This window comes from Struthio camelus, chromosome 16 (genome assembly GCF_040807025.1).
Source record: "Struthio camelus isolate bStrCam1 chromosome 16, bStrCam1.hap1, whole genome shotgun sequence".
In the NCBI taxonomy this organism is placed as follows: domain Eukaryota; kingdom Metazoa; phylum Chordata; class Aves; order Struthioniformes; family Struthionidae; genus Struthio; species Struthio camelus.
The window spans coordinates 19415938-19441751 of NC_090957.1; the positions used below are offsets into that span (position 1 = coordinate 19415938).

The 25814-nt window shown below is 36.9% G+C and overlaps 1 protein-coding gene across 10 annotated transcripts in view; it reads right to left on the reverse strand.

Moving 5' to 3' along the window:
• The window catches only part of BCAS3 (BCAS3 microtubule associated cell migration factor), a 386186-nt gene that overhangs the window by 328079 nt on the left and 32293 nt on the right, over positions 1-25814 (reverse strand). For all 10 annotated transcript variants that reach the window (XM_068909662.1, XM_068909661.1, XM_068909660.1 and 7 more), the window contains exon 8: positions 472-579. In XM_068909662.1, coding sequence (XP_068765763.1) covers positions 472-579 — 108 coding nt within the window. The remainder of the gene's footprint in view (positions 1-471; positions 580-25814) is intronic.

Genomic DNA, 25814 nt, shown 5'->3' on the forward strand with positions numbered 1-25814 from the left:
ACAGGAACGTTATTTCCCGTAGAACACTGCACGCGTGTTATGGTTTGGGTGTGCAGCAAGGCAACGTATCTGACAGAACAAGGCATACAGGAAAGAGACATAAGCTCTAGAGTCCCAATCAGACACTAAGTGGCACAACCATGACTGCCTTATTTAAAATACCTATGGCTCCACTTCTCCGTTTGTAGGCAGAGAGAGAGGATATCACTGATTTGAGCCCACCCTCATCACAATTCAGAGAATCTTAAAAGATTTCGTATACAAAACTTCTGAGATTCTCATATGAAATCCATTGTAAAAGCATGCTGTCATATCCAAAACTGAAACACTACTTGAGAAGTGGAGAACCCAAGCTACGCTTACAGCAAAGTCAAAAGAATAAAATCAGTGAGTGTATACACCAGAAATTACATTTGTTACTGGAATTTTACATGCCCTAACACAAAAAGAGTACAGATTGGACATCCTTACCTTTTATTGCAATGCAGATCATAAATAGGAGTTTTGAACTGTATGGATTTGACCATCTCTCCTGTTCGCAAAGAGTAAAGGTCTACACAACAGTAAGGTGGACTTGTGCTAAAATGAAGAAAGAAACATACAATTTTAATGGGGGGGGGGTGGGGAAACTTTGTTCAACAGATTTCTTTAGTTACAAAACCAACTTTAATTTCCTTCATTCACAGATAAATTGAAAAGGAAAAAAATTATAACGGGAGGAAAAAAAAAGAGTAGAAAAAGTCATTCTGTAATATTATTTTCAAATTACTTCAGCAGGACAAAACAAGCCTACCTGTATTATTTAGCACATTAAATGAAAAATCCAGCAATATGACCAGAATGCTGGAAAACAAGGGGACAATAGAAGTCTTCTACATTTAGAGAAGGCATGATTACACACTGACTTACGATATTTGCAATGGTCAAGAACCTTTTCTGCGCAACCATGAATCGAGCACTTACCTCCCCTAGTACCAAAATAAGACTTCGGAAGGGCAGATCTGACCAGCAAACAAATCATTTGACAAGTACAAAGCTTTAGAGGCTATTCTAGTCATTTAAAAAATGCTGTGCAGAGTAACCACTTTCATAAAGGGCGTACTTACCACACTATATGCAACAGCTGAATCATGACAATTTGATATAGACATATTATACAGAATTGACATTATATCTTTGACAAACTTTTGTTTGAACTACAGATCTTTTCAACTGCTTTGTGTCACTTTTATCATTTTAATATAAATAAAACTCTAAGGCCATTTCTTAACAAAAAGGCATGCTTTCTTTTGAGAGGAAGAAAGTGCCGAGTGCTCCAATAGGGTTGAGGAAGGTAGTGGTGGAAACCATTTTACAAGCTGAGGAGAGCCTTTGATGTGGCAGTTCCTTTCCATAACACCTTTTCCCCCTCCAAGAATGCATTAAAATGTTGGCTACTTCTAGGTCAAGGAATATGAAGCAGCACAAGTTGCCAGCTGTACAAACATACACTAAGTATTGGTAAAGGAGGGTGTTTCCCCTTGCCCGTATCTGCTTTATTTTATAGAGTTTAACACAATTCCTGCCACAGCACTTGCTTGTCTTTTGGATCTGCTCAAGCTGTTCAAGAACCTTCTGGAAAACTGGAGTACCACTGCCAACTGTTTATAATAAAATGGTTCATACAACATGCACACAGCAGAAAAACAATATACAATAGGTGCACAAAAAGACAACAGTCAAAGAAATAATAGAAAAAATAAGTTTGACATTTTGCCTATGGAAACTATTCCCAAAATATACGTTTTTATAGGCACATACTGAGCCTAATAACTAGAGGGTGCTATTTATTATTTTAAGCACTTCAAAGACCCTTCAAAAAACACTTTAAAAGCGGTGAGATTCAAGTCCAGTTACCTTACATTAGCAGTCCACTGCTGCTAGAAAATGCAGAAAGTCACAGAATGGTCCATCTACAAACTTATTTTGGTTATATACATATTACTTAAGGAAATTATTATTTTCCTAGATGGGTACAACAGATTGTCATTTCAAAAATCACAAAAGCCGATACAGCCAAAATTATATTAGCATATATGGAAATAGTAATGGTATCAGCTAAGCCCATGTTGAAGATAACTATGCCATTTTGACCATTTGACTTGACATTTATACAACTTCATGGCAGATCTTCTCAACGCTAAGGATGCTGAGAGTAACAAACTAAAAATATGGCTCAGGCCAAAGCATGCTTTCTTTGGGAACATGTTTAAGAACAAGGTAAACCTGATGCCCTGACAAAGAACATTTCAAGCTCCAAGAACATGTAGCTTTACTACGTATGATATATACAGAATTAAGGGTAATACACTTGTCACTCAAATAAGCAATCTGAATATCATACCTTAATTTTGGCTGATTGTGACAAGAACATTCTACCAATACTTTTGTAAGCAGCACTGGCTAAAAACGAATCATTTTTGAATTCTGGCTAATAACAAAGAAGTAGAATGGACTGGGTCAAAAGCACTCCCTCCAAATCAAAGTCCTTCTTCCACACCCTATCCTTCTTTTCAGTCCATGGAATATGGCAGTCTACAATCACAAATTCATATGCAAGTTATTTCCCTACCAAATAAATACAAGGTGAAGGTCAAGTGTATTTTAGGAAGGTCCTAGGCCCCAATTAGGAGAAACAAGTGGCAACAGCCAAAAAGGCATACTTATACTCCCCTTCCTGCTCCATAAAGACTGTGTTCCCAGCTGCACAGAGACTCAGCAGTATCATGAGTCTTCAGATAGCTGAGGACACTTTTCTGAGAAAGTCCTGCTTCATGGCTAAGTGCTGCATCCACAAACTACAACATAAAAGGGTAGAAACACAAGCCCCTGCTCTTTCTTTGGCAATCTTTTCAAGTAAGGGAGATTAAATAAAAAAAACAAAAACAAAACACTCAAGCACCACAAAAAAACCTCTTTTTAGCATTTCCTCCTGGTTATTTTAATCCTCTCCTTGCTCAAAGCAATGGTTGTTATGAATCTCGCTTGCTATTGAGTATTTTCCATTCATTAGACATAGGAGCAATAATTGAATTAGCCTAATTTCAATTTATAAATTCTACTCCAAAAGCTGTGTACCTTAATGAGAAATTATACAATGCTGGTATGCATAATGTCAAATTCTTGTTTTGATCAGGCCTTAGTAACAACTTGATGACATGTTATTTTGGAGGAGGGGGGAAAAAAAAAGAAATCAAGGAATTTCATTTCATTGTTGAACAGAATACCATACAGCAAGGATTCTCCTGCATTGGAGAATAGGATTTATTTTCCAAAGTCATTATTTTTCAGCCCTTCTGAAAGCATGAGCCTTTTGAATGATCTTTCTTTATGCTCCTTTGTATCTCCTCAGCTTGCAGATCAATTCTCCCAAGGCAGGAGAATGAGGATTACGGAAACAGATGTAAGCATTCATTTCTCTGCCATAGCAATTAAAAAATAGTAAGAGTACCCCAATTAGCCAAATGTACTTGCAACCACTAATAATAGCTCTCCTTCCCTCCCTCATTTGAGGGCAACTGCTGCCTACAGCTCAGGTTGTGTCCCTTCCTCCCATGGGCTCTCACATGCAATGAATTCTCTATTGACCCATTTTAGCACACTAAACCAGCGGCAGAAAAGTAACACTTTCTTTCTTTCTCCTCCAAAGGGAATTCACCCCCAGGTTAGCTCACCAAAAGGGCTTGGTGAAAGGTCTAACAAACACGGGAGCAAGAAAGGTAGTAGAAACAAGAAACAGCCCAGCAAAAGATGTGCAATAGGGCTGCAAAACCTAGAACCTCCTACCACAGAGCTGCAGCATAACACAGCTTTTTCTAACGCTTTATCAGCTCCATTGAACTTTTCATAATGGTCAGTCTTCTTCAAACAGGGAATTATATGACCCAGGTTGTAGAAGAAATCAGACTCAATTACAGGTCTTATGTTCTTATAGTTTAAAAAAGCTGGACCCAATTTTGAGCCCTCCATATGGCTTTTAAATTCTAGACCTCTCTACTCCTTTCAGCTCATCATTTAAGGATGACTCTGAACCAAAGGCTGCTAAGAGGAAAAGATGACGAACGTTTCATTTGCTTCCATATCATTTATACTACATACATTATTTTATTACTCTATGAAGGTAATGAAGTTAAAATAAGGAGACTTCTAGTTAAAGAAGTATCTTTTCTTCTGATAAAATAAAGTAATGAAGGTTCATGCAAGTCTTGTTGGTGAGAAAGGCTCTGACCATATTTCAGTGCAACAATGATGGCTATGCAAAGGGGAGAGATTAGGACAGGACTGTGAAAATGCTGGTTTTTGCAGTTTGGTCACACCATTAAGCCTGTCACAAACAAAACTGTGGAAATAACTCACACAGCTTATCAACAAATTTTTGTTATATATCCTAATTATTAAACTAGCTTCTTAATGCGGAGATTTCAACTGAAACTTTAAAGATTATGGGCACAAATTCAATCAACTACTTCAACATGCTGACATTAGTAAATATAAAATATACAATTATACTGAGGCTCTTGCAGCTTTTTTCATTTGATTGTTGCAGTGTGGGGATAGAAGAAAAAATAACAGATGCCTTGTACAGCTGGCACTTGAATACATCTGTGTGCGTGCATCACGACAGAACTTCCATCTCTTCACAGATTTGTTAGCAAAGAATCACCCAATTTATAAAAGCTCTGTGCAAAATGTTTGCATACAGACACAAATAAACTGCACAGCACACACACACTTTTTATATGAAGAAAAGGAGAAGACTGATAGAACCAACACAAGGCCATAATTTTCTGTGCCTAAAAATATTTCATACATATGCAGCCTCTTCCATGCGATGAACATCCCACTCAAAGAGAGAATGGACATCAATAACAGAATGGTCTCCTGAGTACAGGGGGAAAAAAAATATATAGCTTTGAGAGGAATAAAACTGAAATAGCGTTTTTGCTGAAAAAACAGACTACCAAGCTATCATAAGGCATTCTTTATGTAAGATATTTTCAAGTTAATTGTGGAATTTAAAAAAATCATCTCAGGATGAAAGCTGCCTGACCATCATAGTGCATCATTATATATTTTATACTCTCCCTACAAAAAACAGGGCTAGAGTCTTTAGAAAACGAGATCAAGGGAAGGATTTCCATCTACCTGACTACTTCTGTTGTATTTGTCTAGGCAAAATAAGCTTGATGAGATACACCACAACATCACTCAGGAACAGAACTTATGGTATCGTAATACATTTTGGATAGCAATCAAAATGTCAGAAAAACTAGATACGACCTTCATTAGGGAAAACTATACAGCCATATAATACATTGTTACAGTAAAAATATTTCTTATTGCCTGTACTCCTTAGTACAGGCTCTGACTTTCTTTAGGAAAATAGCCAACTGATTACTACTAGTAGTCAATGTGTTGATGTGTTAAAATGAATGAAAACTCTAGAAAAGGTTAAAATTAGAAATAAAACTATCACTAATGAGATCAAATGAAAAAAAAATCACATGCACATGATCTAACATATACAGAAAACTTAAATCTTCACAGGCACAACTTTATTAGGAGGGGAGATGAAAGATTAATGTGACACAGACAACACCACTAGGTCTGAACAACAGAAGCATATTTGTCAGAATCGCATGGCACAAATACTGAAGGCACAAGAAAATACCTCTGCATTAAATGTCAGAGGTTCTAGAAGCTAGAAGAGATCTGAAAAAGCCACTTCTGAGACCAAACTCAGTAAACCTGTTTGACTCCTAGAAAGCTGTTCTGCAGATGGACAAATTCAAAGGCAGACTTTTCAAAAACAAAGTGTCAGTTTTATCAAACTAATGATGACATTAATAGTGTTTAAAACCATCACCTCTCAAAACATGGTATTAAAAGGAATCTAAGCAATATCAGTATCAAAAATAGGCTGTCAAAGCTTGTCACAAAAACCCATTCCAAAGATTAATTGATCCTAGTGATTAGCAATTCAGGTATTATTCCTTGACTTTCTTTATTAAAAGATGATGTAGCTTTCTGCATTTACCATAAATCACAATTTGTTAGATCACTACAGCATTTTCTATCCAAAACCTTTCTTTCTGGTAACTGAACTGCATGTGACGGAACAAGGGAAAACAGCTTAGCTCCTGCTGCTACGTATAAATTGATACTTGTCTAAGGTACCACTCTGCAGCCTAGTATAGGTCATATATAGAAAGTTGTCTACTAACTTTAGAAGCTAGGTAGAAAAAAAGACATGATTAAAATCAAAGAAAATATCTTACTAAATATAGCTAATTTATCTTAAATACTAAAATGATATTTGTTATTGCAGTTTGTTTTTCCACAAAACACTGAAATCACACTCAAAAGTTTAGTAGTATACTGATTTCTTATTAGGCCTAGGTTTAACAATCTCTGGGACTACGTTTAGAGAAACATTTGTTCTTGTTTAAAATTATTGAAAGCCTTAAACGGAGTACAGCTTCAAAACTTATTTTACAACAGACAGCTTAATTCATCTTCAAATCAAAAGGGACCATTACGTCTCCTAAGCCTTCTGTCTAATGCAGATCATTAAGTGTCACCTAGACAGTGATCCCTACATCTAGACCAAAGGCACTGGCAGTCTTTCAGCCCTGACACTGCATAGCATGTCACAGGCACAAAACAGAAGAGAGAAGGAACAGTAAGTGTAAGGAACGGACTGCACAAGATACACCCAAATGATCTGCACAGAAAATTACTAAGGAAAGATAAAACCACCAACAAAAAAAACCAAAACAACTACTCTACAAAGCACCAGCTTTACCAATTAGTTGCTGGTGGAGAAAAGGCTATTTCTTTAACTACCCAGGAGCACAGCAGTGAGAAAAACCTAAAAAGCTTCCAAATAGCAGTGTGCTGCTTATGCTTACCCAGTAACCTGTCTCTAGCTGTGGCCAGTCCCTGATGCTCTACAGAGCAGTAAGAAAAGCAAAACAAAACCAGAGTACACTTAATGAATTATATTTTGGAAAAACTCCTAACCTGAGCCTTAACACTACAAAGTTGAAGCATGAGATTTGATTATGATCTTTGTAGTAATATTACTAGCATGTTGATAGCACAAGGGCAATTTTTTTTCTCCTCAAGGCCCCTGCTTAGATTAATAGATTTCAATCCTGGAAGGCTCATTTTTCTTTCCAGGCCACACACATTCCCGAAGCTTAAAGTTTTGTTGTTGGTGTTTTTTTGACCAAGCAAGCAAATCTTGTCTTAAAGGACTTCAAGCAACGATGAGTTCTCTATTGTAAGTTGTTCCAACGGTTAGATGATCTTATTTTAAGGAAATTACTTATTTCAAAATCAAATTTGTACACGTTCTGCTTTAACCGTCAGCTCTTAACGTCTGTGTCAACAACACAAAACAGCTCATTCCGCTCAGTTACCTTTTCCACATGCCAGTATGCACCCAAACCATCTACAATAAAATGGAAGAGTTAGGACTTTAAGTCTTATACCGTAGGGTTTGTTTTCCAGCCCTAGAACATATTGGTAGTCCTACTCTGAACTTTCTTCAGTATTGCAATATTCTCCCCTTCTTTCAGAAGAACGTACACCAGAATGAAAACTCTGCTCACAGAATTACTAATTCTCTGCAAAGAAAAAAAAAGTCATTTGTTTCTCTACCTCACTCCCTCCTTTTTTTTTTTTTTTTTTTTTAAAGAAATCCAAGGATTGCATTAGTTTTTGAGTTTTTCTCTCTACTGCAGAGAAAGCTTACACTAGCCCTTTCCACAAGGCTAGTCCCCTAAAATTCCCTGGCTTTCTGAATCACAGCTTTCTATAAGAAAGGCTTGAAAACTCAAGTTTGTAATTCACTTTGTTACTTTTACTCATGATATTTAACAGATTCATTCAAAAATCAGGAAAAGTAGAATAAGATTTCTGTGAAAGTGACACTTCCCAAAAATGTGCACATACCAGTAAAACACAAAGCAGCAAAGACATTTTAAGTGCACCACAAATTGCAAAAAGCATGGAAGCACTTATGTTTAAATAAGAAAAAGCTGTACCAATCTTAGACATATGTTACTAAATCTAATCCCTTAAATACAAGAAAGAAAATTATTTGATATGGCATTAAAATATTTCTGTTAAATACCAAATAATACAAACTTCACTCTTGCATCTTGAAAAGGTCAAAACAATACCGAAAGTGTCGATCCCTTACCTTCCAATGCTAATGTTTAAAGACTGCATTTGTCATTTTCCCTTTCACTTTTTTCTTTTCAAGGATAGCAGTATTTTGTTTCCACAGTTTCGTAAATTAGGCATTTCTTCAAGGCATAGAGGTCTAACTGTTAAAACAAGCAACTGACTTGGGAAGAACGAGTTGCGTGTGGAGACAGAAACCAAAGTGGGGGCCTGAGAGAGAATCTGAGGCTTCATCGCAGTCTGTTGGTCCTGACAATTGCAAATCACTGAGGAAAACTATCTGAATCTTGTTTTTCTATCTGTACAATGGCATAAAACTGTATCCTCAGATGAAAATACCTAGTTTTTACTGCAAGATATGGTACAGCATAAACCTTTTCTGTTACAGACAAATTAGCTGCCTTATTATAAACTACAGAAGACATATGTGTTAAATAGATATGATATAACATGGTAGCTTAAATCAAAGTTATGTCCATTTGGTCTTTAGCAAAAGCAATTCTTACAAAAGTTTGACTTCATTAAAAGACAAAACTTATAATTAAATAAGTTACATTACCATGTAACTGCCAACTTTGTTACAGTGTTCAAAGAATACTTAAACTTAGTGCAAATCAAGTAAGTTCTTTGCCTTATTTTTCCAGGTCTATCCTCATGTATAATTACTGTTTGCAAGTGTTTTAAAACTGTTCTGCCCTGTCCTGTTCTATCCTTGTACATGATTTCTTTTTCAAGGGCAGTCAAATATATTTTTAAATTCTATTAACTTCTTATAAATTTAAAGAGCTATGGCAAAAGATATAGCTACCTTCAGCAAAACACTTTGTAACATTATACCTTTGGAATAGATGTAGCAACTATTAATAAGAAGCCAGTTTTATGCCAGTGAATTGCTACGCTGTTCAGTCTCCATATGCATAATTAAGGTAATGAATGAACTTAGTATTAGAAATTCACCGTTTCTGAGAGGAAAAAATATAAGATCTCCTCAAGAGCTGTCTACGCGTATTTCAGTCTCTGTTCTATTACAGAAGATTACAGGCTACAGTTTCCTCCATCATATCCCTTTCTAACATAAATAAATAAATAGATAGATAAATAAATAATACATTTAAGAATCCTATTTTCTGTACCTAATCTTCCTCACTGTTTCATCCTTATTCATTAGTTGCTCGCTGATGGATGCTGTCAAGAGTGTTGGACAGAGTCATGTGAAGCTGTTCTAATTACCAGTTGTCAAGTGCTGCTTGTGAGTTGCAAGGCCAGCGCCCCCCTCCAGGAGATCAAGTGCATCCACTTACCATAACAATAGAGCCTAATGTACATAATACACACATGCACTGTTCCAGCACCACAAACAGCATTGAGCACAGCGGCATGAACCCACAAGACACTTCACAAAAGCAAGAAAACCCTTAATTCAAAAGGCTTATAACCCGAAGTCAGAACAAAAATAGCAGAGGAAGCCTACAGGTGGTAGGGAAAAAAGGAGACAGCGATGCATTAGTGATGCAGCAAGCAAGACATTTGAGTGCAATACCGAATACTGACTAATCACCAGAGAGGACATCACAACTTTAGTAGGTGATACAGAAGTCTCATACTTGCGAACAGTTGCCTGTCCATTTTTAACTTCCGAAGCTCATATCTGAGATTTTCAGACACCTTTCAAATGCTCAGAGCAAAATACTATGGGCCAAGTCTTCAGTTATATTGAACTGCATAGCTCCAGATGTTATTTCTTTTTAAAAGGTGTTAAAAGGCGCCTTTAATTATAAGCAGTGTATAGAAAGTTTTCTCTTAAATGTATTTAAGAATGTTCCAACATGTCATCAAGTACAAAATGGTCAAATACAAGAAATTATAGTTAAAAGTTCAATCAGAAAAAGCCTCAGTCAGCAAATTCATCTGGAAATTAATATAGTTTCTTTTGTTACAAAAAATTGCAAACCACTCTTCTGGTAGCATAATACGCTGCATCTTTTTATTCAAAAATATCAGAATACATAAAAATTATCACCAAAGGAATAAGCTTCTAAAATAATATCAAAACCATCTCCAGATTTTAAACTGTTTTCAATTTAATTTAAAAGTGATATAAGAAATATAGCTATATCAAAGTTTAATGTGTTCCATTTAAAAAGTGTTTGCAACAAATAGCCAGTCCTGCTTTGTTATATTTTTAATTAATATATCCTTATTTATGCCATTAAGAGATAAATGTGGAAAAAGAAAGGGATAACAACAAAACCTTAATGTAAAAGGAATGGCCATATAAAAGCTAGTCAAAGTTTATTTTCTTCGTTTGTTTGGCAAAAAAGTTAAAAAGAGACTGAGGGGTGTAGGCAGATCTACCACTCTATAAATGTTTTGTATCCATTAAAAAAAAAAAAAGTATAAACCTTATTTGTTCCTAAAATGTTACTTAAACTTTACAGATTAAAACAAACATAATTATGTTTAAAACATATTTCTGTGTAGATAAAAACATTAATTCTCTCATCAGTTAAATATAAAATAAATCAAATGTTTATAGGTCATACAATACAGTTATCTAAATCGAGTGCCCACTGCTCTGAACCTCATTTGGAAGCATTTTAAGGGTACCTACTCATGTAATCTTACGGATGCTTTTCTTGTACAATGAATAAAAATGCAGATATCTGGATTCCTGCCATCTCTTCCTATATGGACTTATACTTAACTACAGGGGAAGGCACGCTATTTCTGCTCTACAGGTTGTGCAGTAACATCCCCTATACTTACCATTACCTGGACACTGACAGAAACAGACTTCTCTGCTGCAGCCTCTCTAAAAATTCTCCTAATTCCTAAAGTTTATCTGAGCTCTGTCAGCAGAAAAGATGAAGCTAAATGCTTGTCACACAGAGTGTAAGAAAAAAATGCAGTTATTGAGACAGTTGACAATTCTAAGTTAGATAAATGAAGATCAAAACATGAACTTCAAACTACTAAAAAGCAAACCTAGTAAAGGGCAATGTAGATAAACATTTCCTCACCAGTTGCAAACGCTGCCATCATCTCCACCTTCAAGTGAACATTCAGATACCATTGCTGATACAATGAGGTTACTCAAGCACATAGCATTGTTCATGTGACAGGCAAAATACAGAATGAAAAGTTGTTTCTACTCTTGGGGCTGCGTGGGGGAAGAATCTGCAAATATAAATTTTCTTAGCAATCACAGAAGAGATGCCTTGAACCAACGGAGGTCACAGATTTTCTTCAGTTCTGAATACTTTTGACAACCATCACGTCCATTTTGTTCAATTAAATCAACAGCTCAGCCTTTGCTTCCTATCTATAGCCCAGCTGTCAGAAAGACTGTTGAATATCAACATGAGGAAAGCTTAAGACCAGGTTTATTAACCTACTGGTAGAATCATAACAGATACCATAAGGATAGTACCAATAGTTCAAGGAGAAAAGCATGATGGATGTGGAATCCTTTAGAATACGGGAGTGGCAACTGCCAAGCTCTACCCGTATCTTTACAAGGATTAAGATTTAATTTCAATCTCTTTCAGAGTGTATCCAACGTACTCTTCAGTTCAGGCAGACAAAGGCTTTTCCCACATTCTGCTTCACCAACAGTGTATAATGTATTTCTACTAGTGTGCTTTCTGCCCATAACAACAGTACTCACACTGGTCATCAGAAGAGACTTTACATTTATATTTTTTAAACTTAATCAAAATGTACAAAGTTACATAAAGCCAAACAACAGTCTACAACCTACCTTTATGTACTGCAGCATGTTGTATTACATTGCTTCATTCTGCGACATGTGGCATGCCTGCCACTGAAGTGTAAAATATAGCACAAGCTGGCTTTTCAGCTGTGGCACGTTTTTGCTGAGAGATGAGAGTGTGACACACTTTCCACTTCATTGAGATATACCACATGTTACAAAACATAGCTGTCTCATCATATTTTGAGTTAGTTAATATAGGAAGATAAGCAGCATCCCATGTGATCTGTTTATCTACAAGGCTTACTTGACCATAGCTGTCATTGAGGAAAAATACATCTGGAGCTCTACTTTTCAGAACAGAATCAATTTTTCTAGGGTTTTCTGGACCAGATTTTGTTCTTGTGTGTAACCCAGCCTTTTAAACAGAAGTTATGAACCTGTGCTTATCAGACACTAGCTGTCCTTCACCATTCTATGAATACAAGCTTAACTAGAAAAATTTCTGTTCATGCTCTCTAAGAATTACAAAGTTAAACTACTGACTAGAATACAGGTGCATGTCTGTCATAGTTCTACCAGAGATTGACATGATCAGCATAATCTGTATGATCAGTTGATTATGCTTACGTGGTGGTAGATGCGTTTCTGGCAAAAGTTACAGAATGAAGTAAATTTAAGGTCTGTCCTGTCCTTTTCCTTACTGTCAAATGAAGCAGAATTCATCACTGAAAAAAAAAAAAGTATGCAATTTGCGTCATAAGAAATGCTGCACTGATCTTCAAGATCGCACAAAGTGGAACAAAAACAAAAATGCATAAACTTTTTGAATATCAAGAGATAGCCACATGCCACGGTTTAACAAATATGGCATTTCTGGAAGCACAACACTGAAAGCAAATTGATGCCGAAATCTTTCAGCTATTGCCAACATTCACCACGCAAGTGCAGAACCTAAACAGAGCATTTTGTGGAGCCACTAATGGCTTTACAACCACAGCCGGCCCTACATTTTAGTTTGCCAACGTGCATAAAACTCCAAATCAATAGGCACTTTTTTCGTTAGTTTGAGGCATAATTTACTGACAGTACAATCTGGCCAATAGCATATTAGAAGTAGCATAGTTAATATAGATTGTTCTTGATTAATGCAATATATGAACACTAATTCTATATATTTGAGGCATTACTTGTTACATATCACAGAGCCAGAATTCTACCAAAAGCTAAAAACAATCTAAACTGAAAGCACAGCTCATTCTTCTGCAGCGCACTACAAGGCTACTTCTAAAATACAACCCAAATCTTCACTCAACTATCAATGTGTTATTTATTCATGTTCCTCTGCAATCTCTGTGAATGTTTAAAGCTCATAGCTTGGGTGAGATTGAATATTCAGTAACTCATACTTAAAAGGCACTTTTATCTGCAACTGTTAACAATGTGAAGGTCCATACACTTCATTCTGTTGATTCATGTAAAAAATTTCTTCAGATTTTAGGGTTTTTTTTTTTTCTCTTTTCTTTCTTTTCTTTGTCTGTGCTTTGTCTGATAATTCATGGGCTCTGACAGGCCTACTGGCATCTTCTGATCTCACACGTAATCACCACCAAAGGCCAATCTTATTTGTTTTCAGGTGCTTGTAAATTCACCAAATCTTAATTGTTTATATGCTAGTACATGGCTCAGATTATAATTTTTGAAAAGATTCAAAACAATTCTGTTTCCAAGGAGGAATTAGGGGCCCTTTTTTTTTTATTTTTTCCACTCACGATAAAAAATGATTGGCAATATTCTCTCTGAAAAAGCTATCAAAGATCTGAAATACATCATAGTGGTATCTTCTGGGGGCAGATGCATGCCTTTTGCTATGCTTATGATAATCTGTCAAAATACAGTATACCTAAATCTCCAGAAACACCTCAGTTCATATACACTCTATAGCAAATTCTATTTTATTTAATGTAAAAGTTGAAAAGATTGCAGATGACTGAAGTGGAACAAAGATAAACTTAGATCTTACGGTTAAGGCACTTGAAAAGTGCTGTGAACCACAACTTTTATGAGGTTCTGGTCACATCAGGTAGGCCAAAATTTTCACAAGTGCCCATTAATTATATGTTCTCGTGTCTTATTTGATTTACTATATGATTCGACATAGCAGACCCTGACATTCAGAAGTGCTGAATTTTCAGTGTAACTGAACTCACAGAAAATCGATTTGAACATATATAGTAGTACTTGATAATAATTACTCTGAACAAGGAACTCCATGAATAGCAGAACCAATAAACTCTGCATTTCTTCAAATTGGCCTCAAGGCTGAGATTCTATATGGATCTCAACATCAAGAAAGAGTTAGCTTATGTTATAGCCTTTCCCTCAGCAAAGCCACAGATATAACCACCTCCTTTATTGTGCCACTTCTCATAAAATTTGGAGAAATTTCATACTTAAATTCAGCTGACATTTTTCAGTAGGAATTACAATCATTACGGAGAGGCACATAGACATAATGCATTCTCACCACACAGATGATCACCACATACAGCAGATTCTGAAATGGACCACGAGGTCCCTCAAACTGCACAGGCAAAACTGATTAAGACAGTAACACCAACAGTTTTAATTCCTCATGTTAAAATGAAGTAATTGAAATTCTGATTAATAAAAAAAAAGTTTGTGAGTGACTATACAAAAATGTGGAAAGATCTCTCCTCCAGGTGATATTCTGAATATATTACCTAGAAGAATTGGGAGGGGGAACAAAAAAGTAAGATTTTCAGAACATGCCTTACTGCTTTAACACAAAGCAGGAAGGGAAGGAAGGGAAGGAAGGGAAGGAAGGGAAGGAAGGGAAGGAAGGGAAGGAAGGGAAGGAAGGGAAGGAAGGGAAGGAAGGGAAGGAAGGGAAGGAAGGGAAGGAAGGGAAGGAAGGGAAGGAAGGGAAGGAAGGGAAGGAAGGGAAGGAAGGGAAGGAAGGGAAGGAAGGGAAGGAAGGGAAGGAAGGGAAGGAAGGGAAGGAAGGGAAGGAAGGGAAGGAAGGGAAGGAAGGGAAGGAAGGGAAGGAAGGGAAGGAAGGGAAGGAAGGGAAGGAAGGGAAGGAAGGGAAGGAAGGGAAGGAAGGGAAGGAAGGGAAGGAAGGGAAGGAAGGGAAGGAAGGGAAGGAAGGGAAGGAAGGGAAGGAAGGGAAGGAAGGGAAGGAAGGGAAGGAAGGGAAGGAAGGGAAGGAAGGGAAGGAAGGGAAGGAAGGGAAGGAAGGGAAGGAAGGGAAGGAAGGGAAGGAAGGGAAGGAAGGGAAGGAAGGGAAGGAAGGGAAGGAAGGGAAGGAAGGGAAGGAAGGGAAGGAAGGGAAGGAAGGGAAGGAAGGGAAGGAAGGGAAGGAAGGGAAGGAAGGGAAGGAAGGGAAGGAAGGGAAGGAAGGGAAGGAAGGGAAGGAAGGGAAGGAAGGGAAGGAAGGGAAGGAAGGGAAGGAAGGGAAGGAAGGGAAGGAAGGGAAGGAAGGGAAGGAAGGGAAGGAAGGGAAGGAAGGGAAGGAAGGGAAGGAAGGGAAGGAAGGGAAGGAAGGGAAGGAAGGGAAGGAAGGGAAGGAAGGGAAGGAAGGGAAGGAAGGGAAGGAAGGGAAGGAAGGGAAGGAAGGGAAGGAAGGGAAGGAAGGGAAGGAAGGGAAGGAAGGGAAGGAAGGGAAGGAAGGGAAGGAAGGGAAGGAAGGGAAGGAAGGGAAGGAAGGGAAGGAAGGGAAGGAAGGGAAGGAAGGGAAGGAAGGGAAGGAAAGGCTCCAGAGAGACTGCTGTAAGACATAAAATGGCATATAGTAACAGAAGCAAATTTCAACGTTATCAATTTGAAGTGAATTACTCAGGTGGCAGCAATTGTGTGATAATATAGATAAGGACCGTAAGTCAGTGTAGTTTGTAATTAGCTGGTCAAACTAAGAGCATGAAGTGACAACCATTATTTAGGATAAAGCAATTTAAAACTGCATCTTCTTTAAATTAACTCGAGAACTCAGTATCTGATAGTGTTAGTATCCTCAGAAAAAGAAAACAACTTTAAATTATCCTGAAATCTCCAACTGCTTTGCAATGTACTCTAAATCCTTCTTGCAGCATATAACATAGAAATAGCCCTAAAACATATAAGAAAAGAAAATATAATCCTGAAATGTTCTCTGGGTCTATGTCACATTGATTTATAACAGTTATTTCTAAGACAGACAAAAACACACAGATGCAAACAATTACTCTATTTTTGTAGGCAACAAGTGAGGTGGGTGGTAACTGAGAAATTTTGAAAAATCCTGTCACAATATTCCATTTTTTCTTAAGTAACCCTCATCACACAACAAACGCTTGCCACATCAGAGACTTTCCAGGGCCTGAAGGGCCGCTTTGATTCCAGACCGCTGCAGGCATTAGCGGGGACGTAATTAGGGTAAAAAGTTCAACCACAGTTCCATGTCTAGAGTGCTGCCAGAAATAAATTTCCTCTCATTCACTGGTTTCTACTGTACCCTCCCTGAGAAACATATTGAAAACACATTTATCTTTGTAGAGTTTGTTCCTCTTCTAATTAACTTTATAGCGTTTACAGTATTTAATAATTTAAAGTGGAATTTAAAGTGGCCCTGGAACCAGCAGCTTTGCCTGTAATGGCGTTGTACATTATCTTTTCCCTGTAGTGCTTCTTTTGACAAGTTACTCAAGTAAGGTATGCGCTACAGCTGGTTTTATCTGGCTATGCATTTAGCAAAAGACTACTTCCTTCCCTCCATCTCCTACCCGTATCATTACACGCATGGGGGGTAGCAGGGGGAACGGCAGTAAGCCGATGCCTCGGCTTGGAAATCTGTTCTCCCAAACCCCCACACTACCAGCGTGATAAATCAAAGCTCTAGAAGCTCAAACCTACCTATAGTTCTCACCAATTGGTTGAGGTTTGACCCCAAATAGTCATTTTCTTCCTTCCAGTTTTGATCCAAGATGAACAGCTTATTACACAGTTCACTCAGACAAATGTTTAGTAAACCAGAAGAACATCACATCTTTCCTACTCTCAGTATTTACAAATAGAAACAACACCTATTCTATCAAGATTGTATCTCCTGGTATTTTAATTTGTGAGAAATTTTATACAATTACTGGTACACATTACTTGAGCACTACAAAGAAAGCAGAAGGACATTCACATTAATTACAGAAACAAGTTGCAAGAAAACAATTCTGAGATCTGAAATGCACTTTTTAAGTAAAGAAGGTAGCTAGCTTTAGCATACAACATACTAATCAAATCCAACGCCATCGAAAGGAATTTAAACTACTTTAGTCAGCAGTTCTGTATCTCTCAGGATCTTAAAACCTACCATACAACCTGTTAAGAATAAAGTGAATTTTCTACAAGAATGAGGAATGACAATGTTTTTCATCTGCTAGAACTGAGCCAGATGATAGGACAGCACACTCGCGGTTAATGATGCTTTATAGTTCTTCAGCAGTACAAACTGGTGCCTTTGGGACTCATTCCCTCAAAGAGATAACAGAAACGAAAAGACCTTTACCCAACTTAAAAGGTTCTACTCTACTTTTTAGAATGAACAACCCTAAAAAGCCGTATCATCTTTCCATCTCTAGGAAAGATAAATACCAGTCATATAGGTTGATAAGTACAGTAACAGCTCAGCTAACTGGCAGATTGTGAGCTTACTCTAAAAAACCTTCAGAATTGAATACAACAGGAGGGGAAACAGCATGCTCTGCCCCTAGGAGACACCACTGCCCACAGAATGACACCCCAGTGTTCACTAACAGCTTTGCTGAAGGAGCACTGAAGAGATGCAGGGAAGTAGCAGCCATTCAGGGATTGTTTCAGAGGAGAGTTTTCTACTGAAGCCAAAATTTGAATTCTGGAAGTTTCTAGCTTCTTTTCTGGTCTGATAGATCATACTGATCCCATCAACTCAGGCTTGAACTACCTACTGTTAAGCAGCACAACACAATGACAGAAATCTTGTATTTTTCATGGCACAAAATCTCTGGCTAAATGAAATACCATGAAAACATGCCAAGTTTCAAAGGAGGATGAGACCAGGCTGTAAAAGGAGAAAAAAGGCAAATCAAGAAGTAGGAGAACTTCAATCTAGAAATATCAGTTCCTATGCAATCTATTCAATATAAATATACAATCAAGAAGTTTTGTTTTCCAATGAGAAAGGAAAACAAAACTGAACAATTTGAAAGTTGTCAGAAAACAAAATCAGTATTGTCTAGGCTGTTCTACTCCTCATACCTACCCAAGCTGAGGCATGAAGCAACGAAAACCTGCAGTCTCTAGAAGTCTGCTTTATTTTGAAGGAGAACATGTTAGAATGCACCAAAAGAGGCAAATAACCCCCAATAGTCTGTCTGTACATAGCGTTACATCAAGTTTCCTTTCTAGAAATTTAAACTTATACACTTATATATAGGGTGGTCAAAATAAAATAACATTGAGGAAATGGACAGAATTTTGTGATTCTTCAATGAAAGACCGCAAATATTTAGCAAACTTCATGAAATCTATTTCATGGTGTCCAATGCAATTGAAAAATCATAACCCTCTGTCCAATCTCTCTCTTTTTGTGTGTGTGACTCAGAAAAACTATGCTGTATTTTATCTTCTTGATTTTGAGAGGATACACCCTTCACACATTCAATCGTATGATTCAGTCTCTGGCATAGCCAGGCAAGCCTAAAGCATAACCACTGAATTTGCAATGGTATTCCAGTAAAAATATTCGGAGAGAATTACTCAGAGCAGTGTGAGAATTGTGCACAAGAACTTCATTCATCATAGCTAATTTCCTTCTCTTGGGTGATCCTTCCAGAAAGCTTTGCAGTTCGTCTCTGACAAATCATTTCACAGCTAGCTAATTTTAAACATTAAAAGCCACAGACTATTGGAACTGGACATTGGATTTTAGTATTCACTAGTTAGTTTGCCAATAAGGAAGGAGATCATATGATTTTAAAATAACGTTACCATGAAAAAATATTAATGCTTTAATTGCATTGTTTCTGTTCTTATTCATGTAAAACCTGCTCTCTACCAAAACTTTAACACTCCCATAAATACATTCTTGAGATAAACTTGCATTAAGGTTAGTACATTTCAGTCTACAGTAGCCATGTTAATGAAGCACGTTTTCTGAAAATCTGTTCATACTGATTTGCCTTATAAACTGATGAGCAGGAAAACAAAAAACGCAACTGGCTAGCCAGTGTTATATATTTTGTTTGCTCCAACCTACTCCTCCTTAACTTGCCTTTGTTTCCTTTCTCCTCCCGTGAATAAAAAGAAATTGCCTTTTGCTTTCCATGCCCTTAAATGACCTCCATCCAATTCTTCAAATCATTCAACATTTTCAATCACTCAAAGTCTTCAAATTAACATCTTTCTAAAATACATGCTAGAAACCTAACACATGCTATGGCTTGTGACATAGCAAAGGAGGTCCTTTACCCTGCATAATGCAGAAGAGATGGCCTCAATGGTCTCAAACTCTAACACATTAAAAGTTTTTGTTTTTTTTTTTTAAACCTTCTAAAACTGATCTCCCAACTAGCTATACTTGTATAGCGGTCAGATGCCTCATACCTGTCTACATGAGATTTTTGGCCATATATTTTTAAAGGAAAGGATTTTTCTGCATCTGTACTGGCCTAGTTGGGCAAAGGGCAAGCCTGCACAAGTGTTAAATACTTATTGTAAGGATAGTTTAGAAATCTGTTTTCCATCTTCAAGAAGTTCTTCAACAACTTCCCCCGTCCTCCAGTCTCCTCCAGAATGATTTGTTTTCTGAAGCTAAAATACGACCGTGAAGAAAAATGGTTGTTGGGACAAATTCATTACAGGATTTCTACCTTTTCTGTTTTGGTCTGTTGATAGAAGGGTAGGGGGCAGAATAAAGCATTACAGCACATGAGTCAGGCCACAGTTCCATGGCTACCCAGCTTTAGGAGCAAAGCTAACCACGTAACTTCCTGCCTGCCTCTCTGTTCATTCCCACCTTCAGGTTACAACTGACTACGTTCTCATCTGCACCTTACAATTTTGTGTGCAGTTGGTACTGCAGACCAGATGATTGAAGTAATTCATGTTACAAAACAACAAAAGGCATTAATTTTTTCGTCATCTGCTCTACAGTATGGTTCTACAACCAGCCGCAGTGACACAGCCCAGGGAGAGAGAAAACAGCAGTGCAGACGCAGCAGTACAAGTGGATGAGGTGAGCAGGAACTTTTGATTTGGCTTTACCACCAGTTAGGAAATCACAGAACTACAGTTAAAAGCCTACCCTAATGCAAGCACGTAGTTCCACTGATGCAGTCCTTTAGTGAAACTTGTATGCATTTTATTGCAAGAAGTTTGTCCCCTCCTTAGCTAACAGGGAAAACAAAAACAAGAGAAAGAAAAATCTTCAGAGTTAAAAACCAACATGTAGTAACGGTCATAATAAAAATCACGATGGAGTAAATCCCTGAGTCTCCAGAACACCTGGCATCTGAAGAAAAGCAGAGAGTAGGGTTTCAAGTATTTTAAAAGTATTCAGGAGAGTCGGTTTTCTATTTAAGCGGCTGTGGGTACTCTCTCATTGCTGCCCTCTTCTCCCTTTCTCTGCACCTACATGCACATTTTTTTCCTCCTGGCATGCCCACTTGTGTTTGGATGGCTGCCTTGTTACCTAGACATTCTACTGAAAGGCAGCTTTGCATTACTGAGTTTGAATCTGTTAAAACTATGTTTTCTTTCTTAATAATCCATAAAAAAAGGCAAAGTTATACTGCTCATTTTCCCCTTGCATAGCTGCGTTAGTTAAAATGAAGCAGTTAGATAGCTTAAAGTATCTGTACGCTTACATTTCAGCTGAAAAAAAAAGCAAGTTCAATGTATTTCGGAACTGTTCTGTGTATTTCAATGTGTTCTACAGATCCCGTAGGCTCCAAACTGTCGTGTCAACCACCCATATGGGGCACGCAGGAATATATTTCCATTAACGTAATTGGTCTTATCTAGCTAGTCTAAGTTCACAGTAGTTCCCAGCAACACAGACTGGTTCTGCCATGTAGCTTTGTGGCCACCAGCACTACTTTGTTCATTTTACAAATCACTAATTCTGATGTTTCGCCACCTACAAAATTCATTAATATGAACTGAAAGCCATCAAAAGCATGTGTGCATGTGTGTAAAAAGATTGTTTAATGTATTACCAAGAACACAACAAGCATGCCTGTACAGAATTCCACAAAGACAAAATTTACACAGATGTTCTTTCCGTTTTGGTTTTCCTTTAATTTGCAAATCTTGTAATCTAAGACTGAAGCTGACTGAATCAACAACTAAACCAGTATAGTAGTATCAGCCAAAAAACACAATCTGTTTCCCATTTATGTGTCAAGACTGCATCCTTTTTGAGGGCTGAGAAAACTTATTTTGAAAAGATTATACAGTGAAACTGTGCTAGACATTTCAGTCATTTTACTAGATGGAAAGTTTGACTTTTAAAATACAAAAACGTATGTACGGAAAGCTAGTTTGAGACTCAGCTACAGGGCAAAAGTTTAGAAAACACAGATTTCATCTTCCCTGGTTGCACACTTATTGTGGGGAACACAAAGGTTGAGATTAGTTGCAAATGTATTTTTTTTAAAGAACTTTTACATAAAGCAGGTGCCAGAAATTAATTTCAAAGCAGCAGTTTCTCTTCACCGCCGCTTAGCACAAAAATAGATTCAGCACTTCAGTTCAAAGAGGCTCATTGCAAAAAGATGCATTTTTGTCTATTTTGGGCACAAGTCAGGGTTTTTTTCATTCCCAAATAATTTCTAATGTTTTGCTCCATACAGTACAAGACTCCACAAGGGACATTAACAAATTACCACTTGCCTGTAACAGCTGAGGGGTTCTAGTGATGTCTGCTAGACTCTGTACCATGGAAGGTCAGAAAACTTGCGGAACAAACTTACAACATTTAGTTGGACTTCAAAGACTTTTTCACGGAGGATGGAAGGAGAAAATAAGGACTGAGCCAACAAGCAGGGTGTGTTATTTACCTAAACTTCTCCATATGATACACCTGTACGTTCATGGCTTGTGAGTTAGCTGACTAGAGCCACAACCTTGTCCCTTGCTGTGAGAAGAGGTTCTTTTTGACTACAGGTTAATTCATAGGGAGGCTAAATTAATTGTTTCCTATTTATAACTCCATGTTTATAAAACACTGGTATTTTTGGAAAACAAACTTACCTTATTCCCTACGGATTGTGATTACCCTGAGGTTTTTCTTTATAAATATTAGAAACTTCTGAGAATAATCGATTTTGAAGAATATATGAGCTTTGGTTGGTCACTAGATCAATTTTTACGGCTTTGTAAATAAATCACATTTTCCCTCCACCTGTTAATCAGAGTGCTGTGATACAGTAAGCAACTTATGGATTAGAACAGAACAGGATGCAATTACACTCTGCATACTCAAAACTTCGAAGAAACATCAGTATTGGATCCTGAAGACATGAATAGTTTTCTGAACATCGTAATTCTTTCCAAAGCCCTCACGTAAGACTGAAGTTCTGATTTGCACCAAATCAAGCAACTATTTAAATTATTTGAAACAATAAAAAAAATACACTATGTATTCTCCAAACATTAACAGACCAGTTAATATCACTTTAGCGGAAAGATTTAAAAATGTTAGATGCACTGAAATAAAATTTTTCAAGTAGGTTCTCAATCACAACTCTCACGAAAATGTTAAGATTTCAATATTGAGATATAGTGAATGGAAGGTTATGACCTTAGTAAAGATTTTGGAAATAATATAAATTTTATCAGAATAGATAATATGACTATATATACCAAGGTAGGTTACACTACAAAAAAGATACAATTCATACACCAAGTTTTCCACAAGTTGATTTCTAAAGTTAATATGTTGTTAAATCTTTCAGAGAAATACTAAAATTTAACATTTTTACACCAATCAAAAAACTATAATACAATAAAACATTAAGTGATCTCAGGGTTAAACTATTTTGCTTCTAAGTTACCAAAAAGACATTTCACTGTCAGGCAAAATTCTGTTGTTGGTTTTAGACAAACATTATTTTGCATAAAATACTTTCATATCCAGCTGTATTTTATACTGAGGGAAAAAAGTCCTAGCATTGCATAGGAAGCAAAACTATTCATTAATTCCTTCGCGTTAAAGTACATTGTGTATTAGAGGAACAGTAAAAAAGTACAGCAATTACTTAATACTAGTGATGTTTTTGAAGTAATTAACTCATTACCACCTGAAAATTCTTTGCATTCCAGATCGAAGAATGTTCTACATTAAAGAAACAGAAATCTTTTTATCATATTTTCCTCCTTGCAGTGTGTTTCTTTACAGCAAAAGGAATACAGAAGAATTTCCTGATGCTAACCACTAATGCAGACTAGTGGTCAGAACCAGGAAATCCCAGCTCCAAACCTGAACGTGTCGATATCTCATTGATATAGCCCAAAGGATAAAATAGTACTAAATGCCATTATGAAATGATAGAGCAGTAGATCTATACATAAACTATATTTATCAGGTTTGTATTACTATAATAGTTTAGCATCTCTAACTTTTATAACTTGCATATGTAATTTTAATACATGCTGAACTTTAAACTGCTCACTTCTACGCATTTGAATATATCTGCATGAGTTCCTAAAACCACAAAATATATCAGAACGTTGGTAAGTATAATCCCTCATTTATCATGCAGAAATGCGTACACATAATATTAATAGCTTTTTAAAAGATGTTTTGTTAAGGCCAAGGTTAGCATGTGATAATTTACAGCAACTCCTAAACTGTAATGCATGCACTAATAACCTACTGAGGTGTTACTCTTAAGTCAGGTGTAAAATATATTTATTCCTCACCTTCCATCCAAAAAGTTAGTAATTTTAAGGCACTTCTGAGAAGAACTACAGAAAATGGATTCTTTATAAACGACTGCAGAGGGAAAGACGCTTTAAATTCAAATACTGACTCCAGATACAGCAGAGTGCAAAAACACCCTTCAACAATAAGTCGCAGTGCCAGCTACCAACTTCTCCAAAACATAAACCATGTCCCTTGTTTATTGGTAACAAAGCAGTGTAACAAAAACTTTTGTGGAAATGTCAAAACTGTCAGGAATGTTCCAGCAAAAGAATAAGGACAGCTGCAAAATTCCAGTGGAGCATCAAGGAAAAAGTCAGAAATTGTGAAGACCAGCTAGGGAAAGGCCAAGAGATGGTCAAGGCTGAAGAAGTCACAACCTCCTTTTCTTCCCCCATCCCGCCCCTTTATCTTTAGATAGAATCATTGCCCAAGGCAGGAGGTTGACCTTGGAAGATAACCAGGGTCAAATTTGAATGGGAAAAAGCCAGAGGACTGTTGGAAGTAGCAGAAGCGTTTCAGGAGGCAACACTTTTTTCCTCTAAAAAACAACCCAGTGCCCCCCTGAGGAGTGCGGAGGGGGCTGTGCTGATGGAAGCGTTTCTTTTGAAATTACATCTTGCAAAGATAGGAACACTGGCCCCATTGTCATAACCATGTCCAATCTCATTCAGTTTATGTTAAAGATAGACAACGTAGTCTAATGCATCAGTGTAATAAATTGAGTGTTGGAAGACTTGGATTTCACTTCTGAGTCTGCTTTGGACTAACTGCCTTTGAGAAAATCATTCAGTCTTTTAAACACTCAAGTTTACGTTTTTGTTAAATGGGAAATATTTCGGTGTCAGTGCTATTTCATTTCATTATTTTGCCTGCTATTTCAATAGATAGAATAGTCCTCCTATTTCCTATACTGCACAGTTTCATTAGTGTGCTGACAGCTGCAGTATGTCATGTCATAGCCAACCTAATCTCCAAAGTAGGTGAGGAGATGACTACAGAGAAAATAGCAAGTGTTTTGGAATAAATACTCAAGAATAAATGTAGTATTTTCTTCAGATATATGATGCAATTAGATTTTCTATCTGTTCACTACCATCAGTATATGAAACGGGAAATGATGTTAAGGACAAAACTGCAAGTTAGGAACAGAGCTAAACCTGTGGCTCAGATTCAGAGGCCATTCATGACTGTTATTTTGACATTCTACACAAATACTTCTTTATATATATATATGTATATGTATGTATATATAAAACAATAACTAGAGAAACTGCAATGTAAACAGATTATCTGTGAATTTATCAGAAGGGAATACAAGTGTAACATCTACGTCAATTTACAACAAGAAATAATATATATTGCAAAACCACAACGAGTTAACTGGAACATGGGGAGAGTGCAAGCTATCGAAGAATTCTTCTAGCTGAAAGTTACTAACAAAATACATAACTTGCAACGGCTCTTTCAAAAACAATTTACAATAAATAGCAAATGTAGAAAAGTGTTTCAGAATCTTCTGGTGAAGGTTTACCATCAAAAGCAAACCGTTTCTTTATTAAACGGGAAAAAGCCAGAGCCTGTAGCACAGTCTCCTTTTTTTAATCATGTTCTAATCTGCCGGTCTGAGCTGAAAGCCTGATTTAAAATTCCATTTTATATTTGGAGATATTTAACTACTGATACTAATACATACTGTTCCATTCATTTTGGAAACATACCAGCTTTGTTTGTTTTTTAGAAAAGGAGACGTTACCAGTAATCTTTGCAGTCTTTCAATAACTCAGGAATACAATAGCATGATGAATATAACGATCTTTATACTTTGTGCATTTCTCAGATACATCTTAGCTTATGCAAGGGCATGAAGGAAAGTTCACTCCAGCCAACATATCTTTTCACATATAAATACCCTTG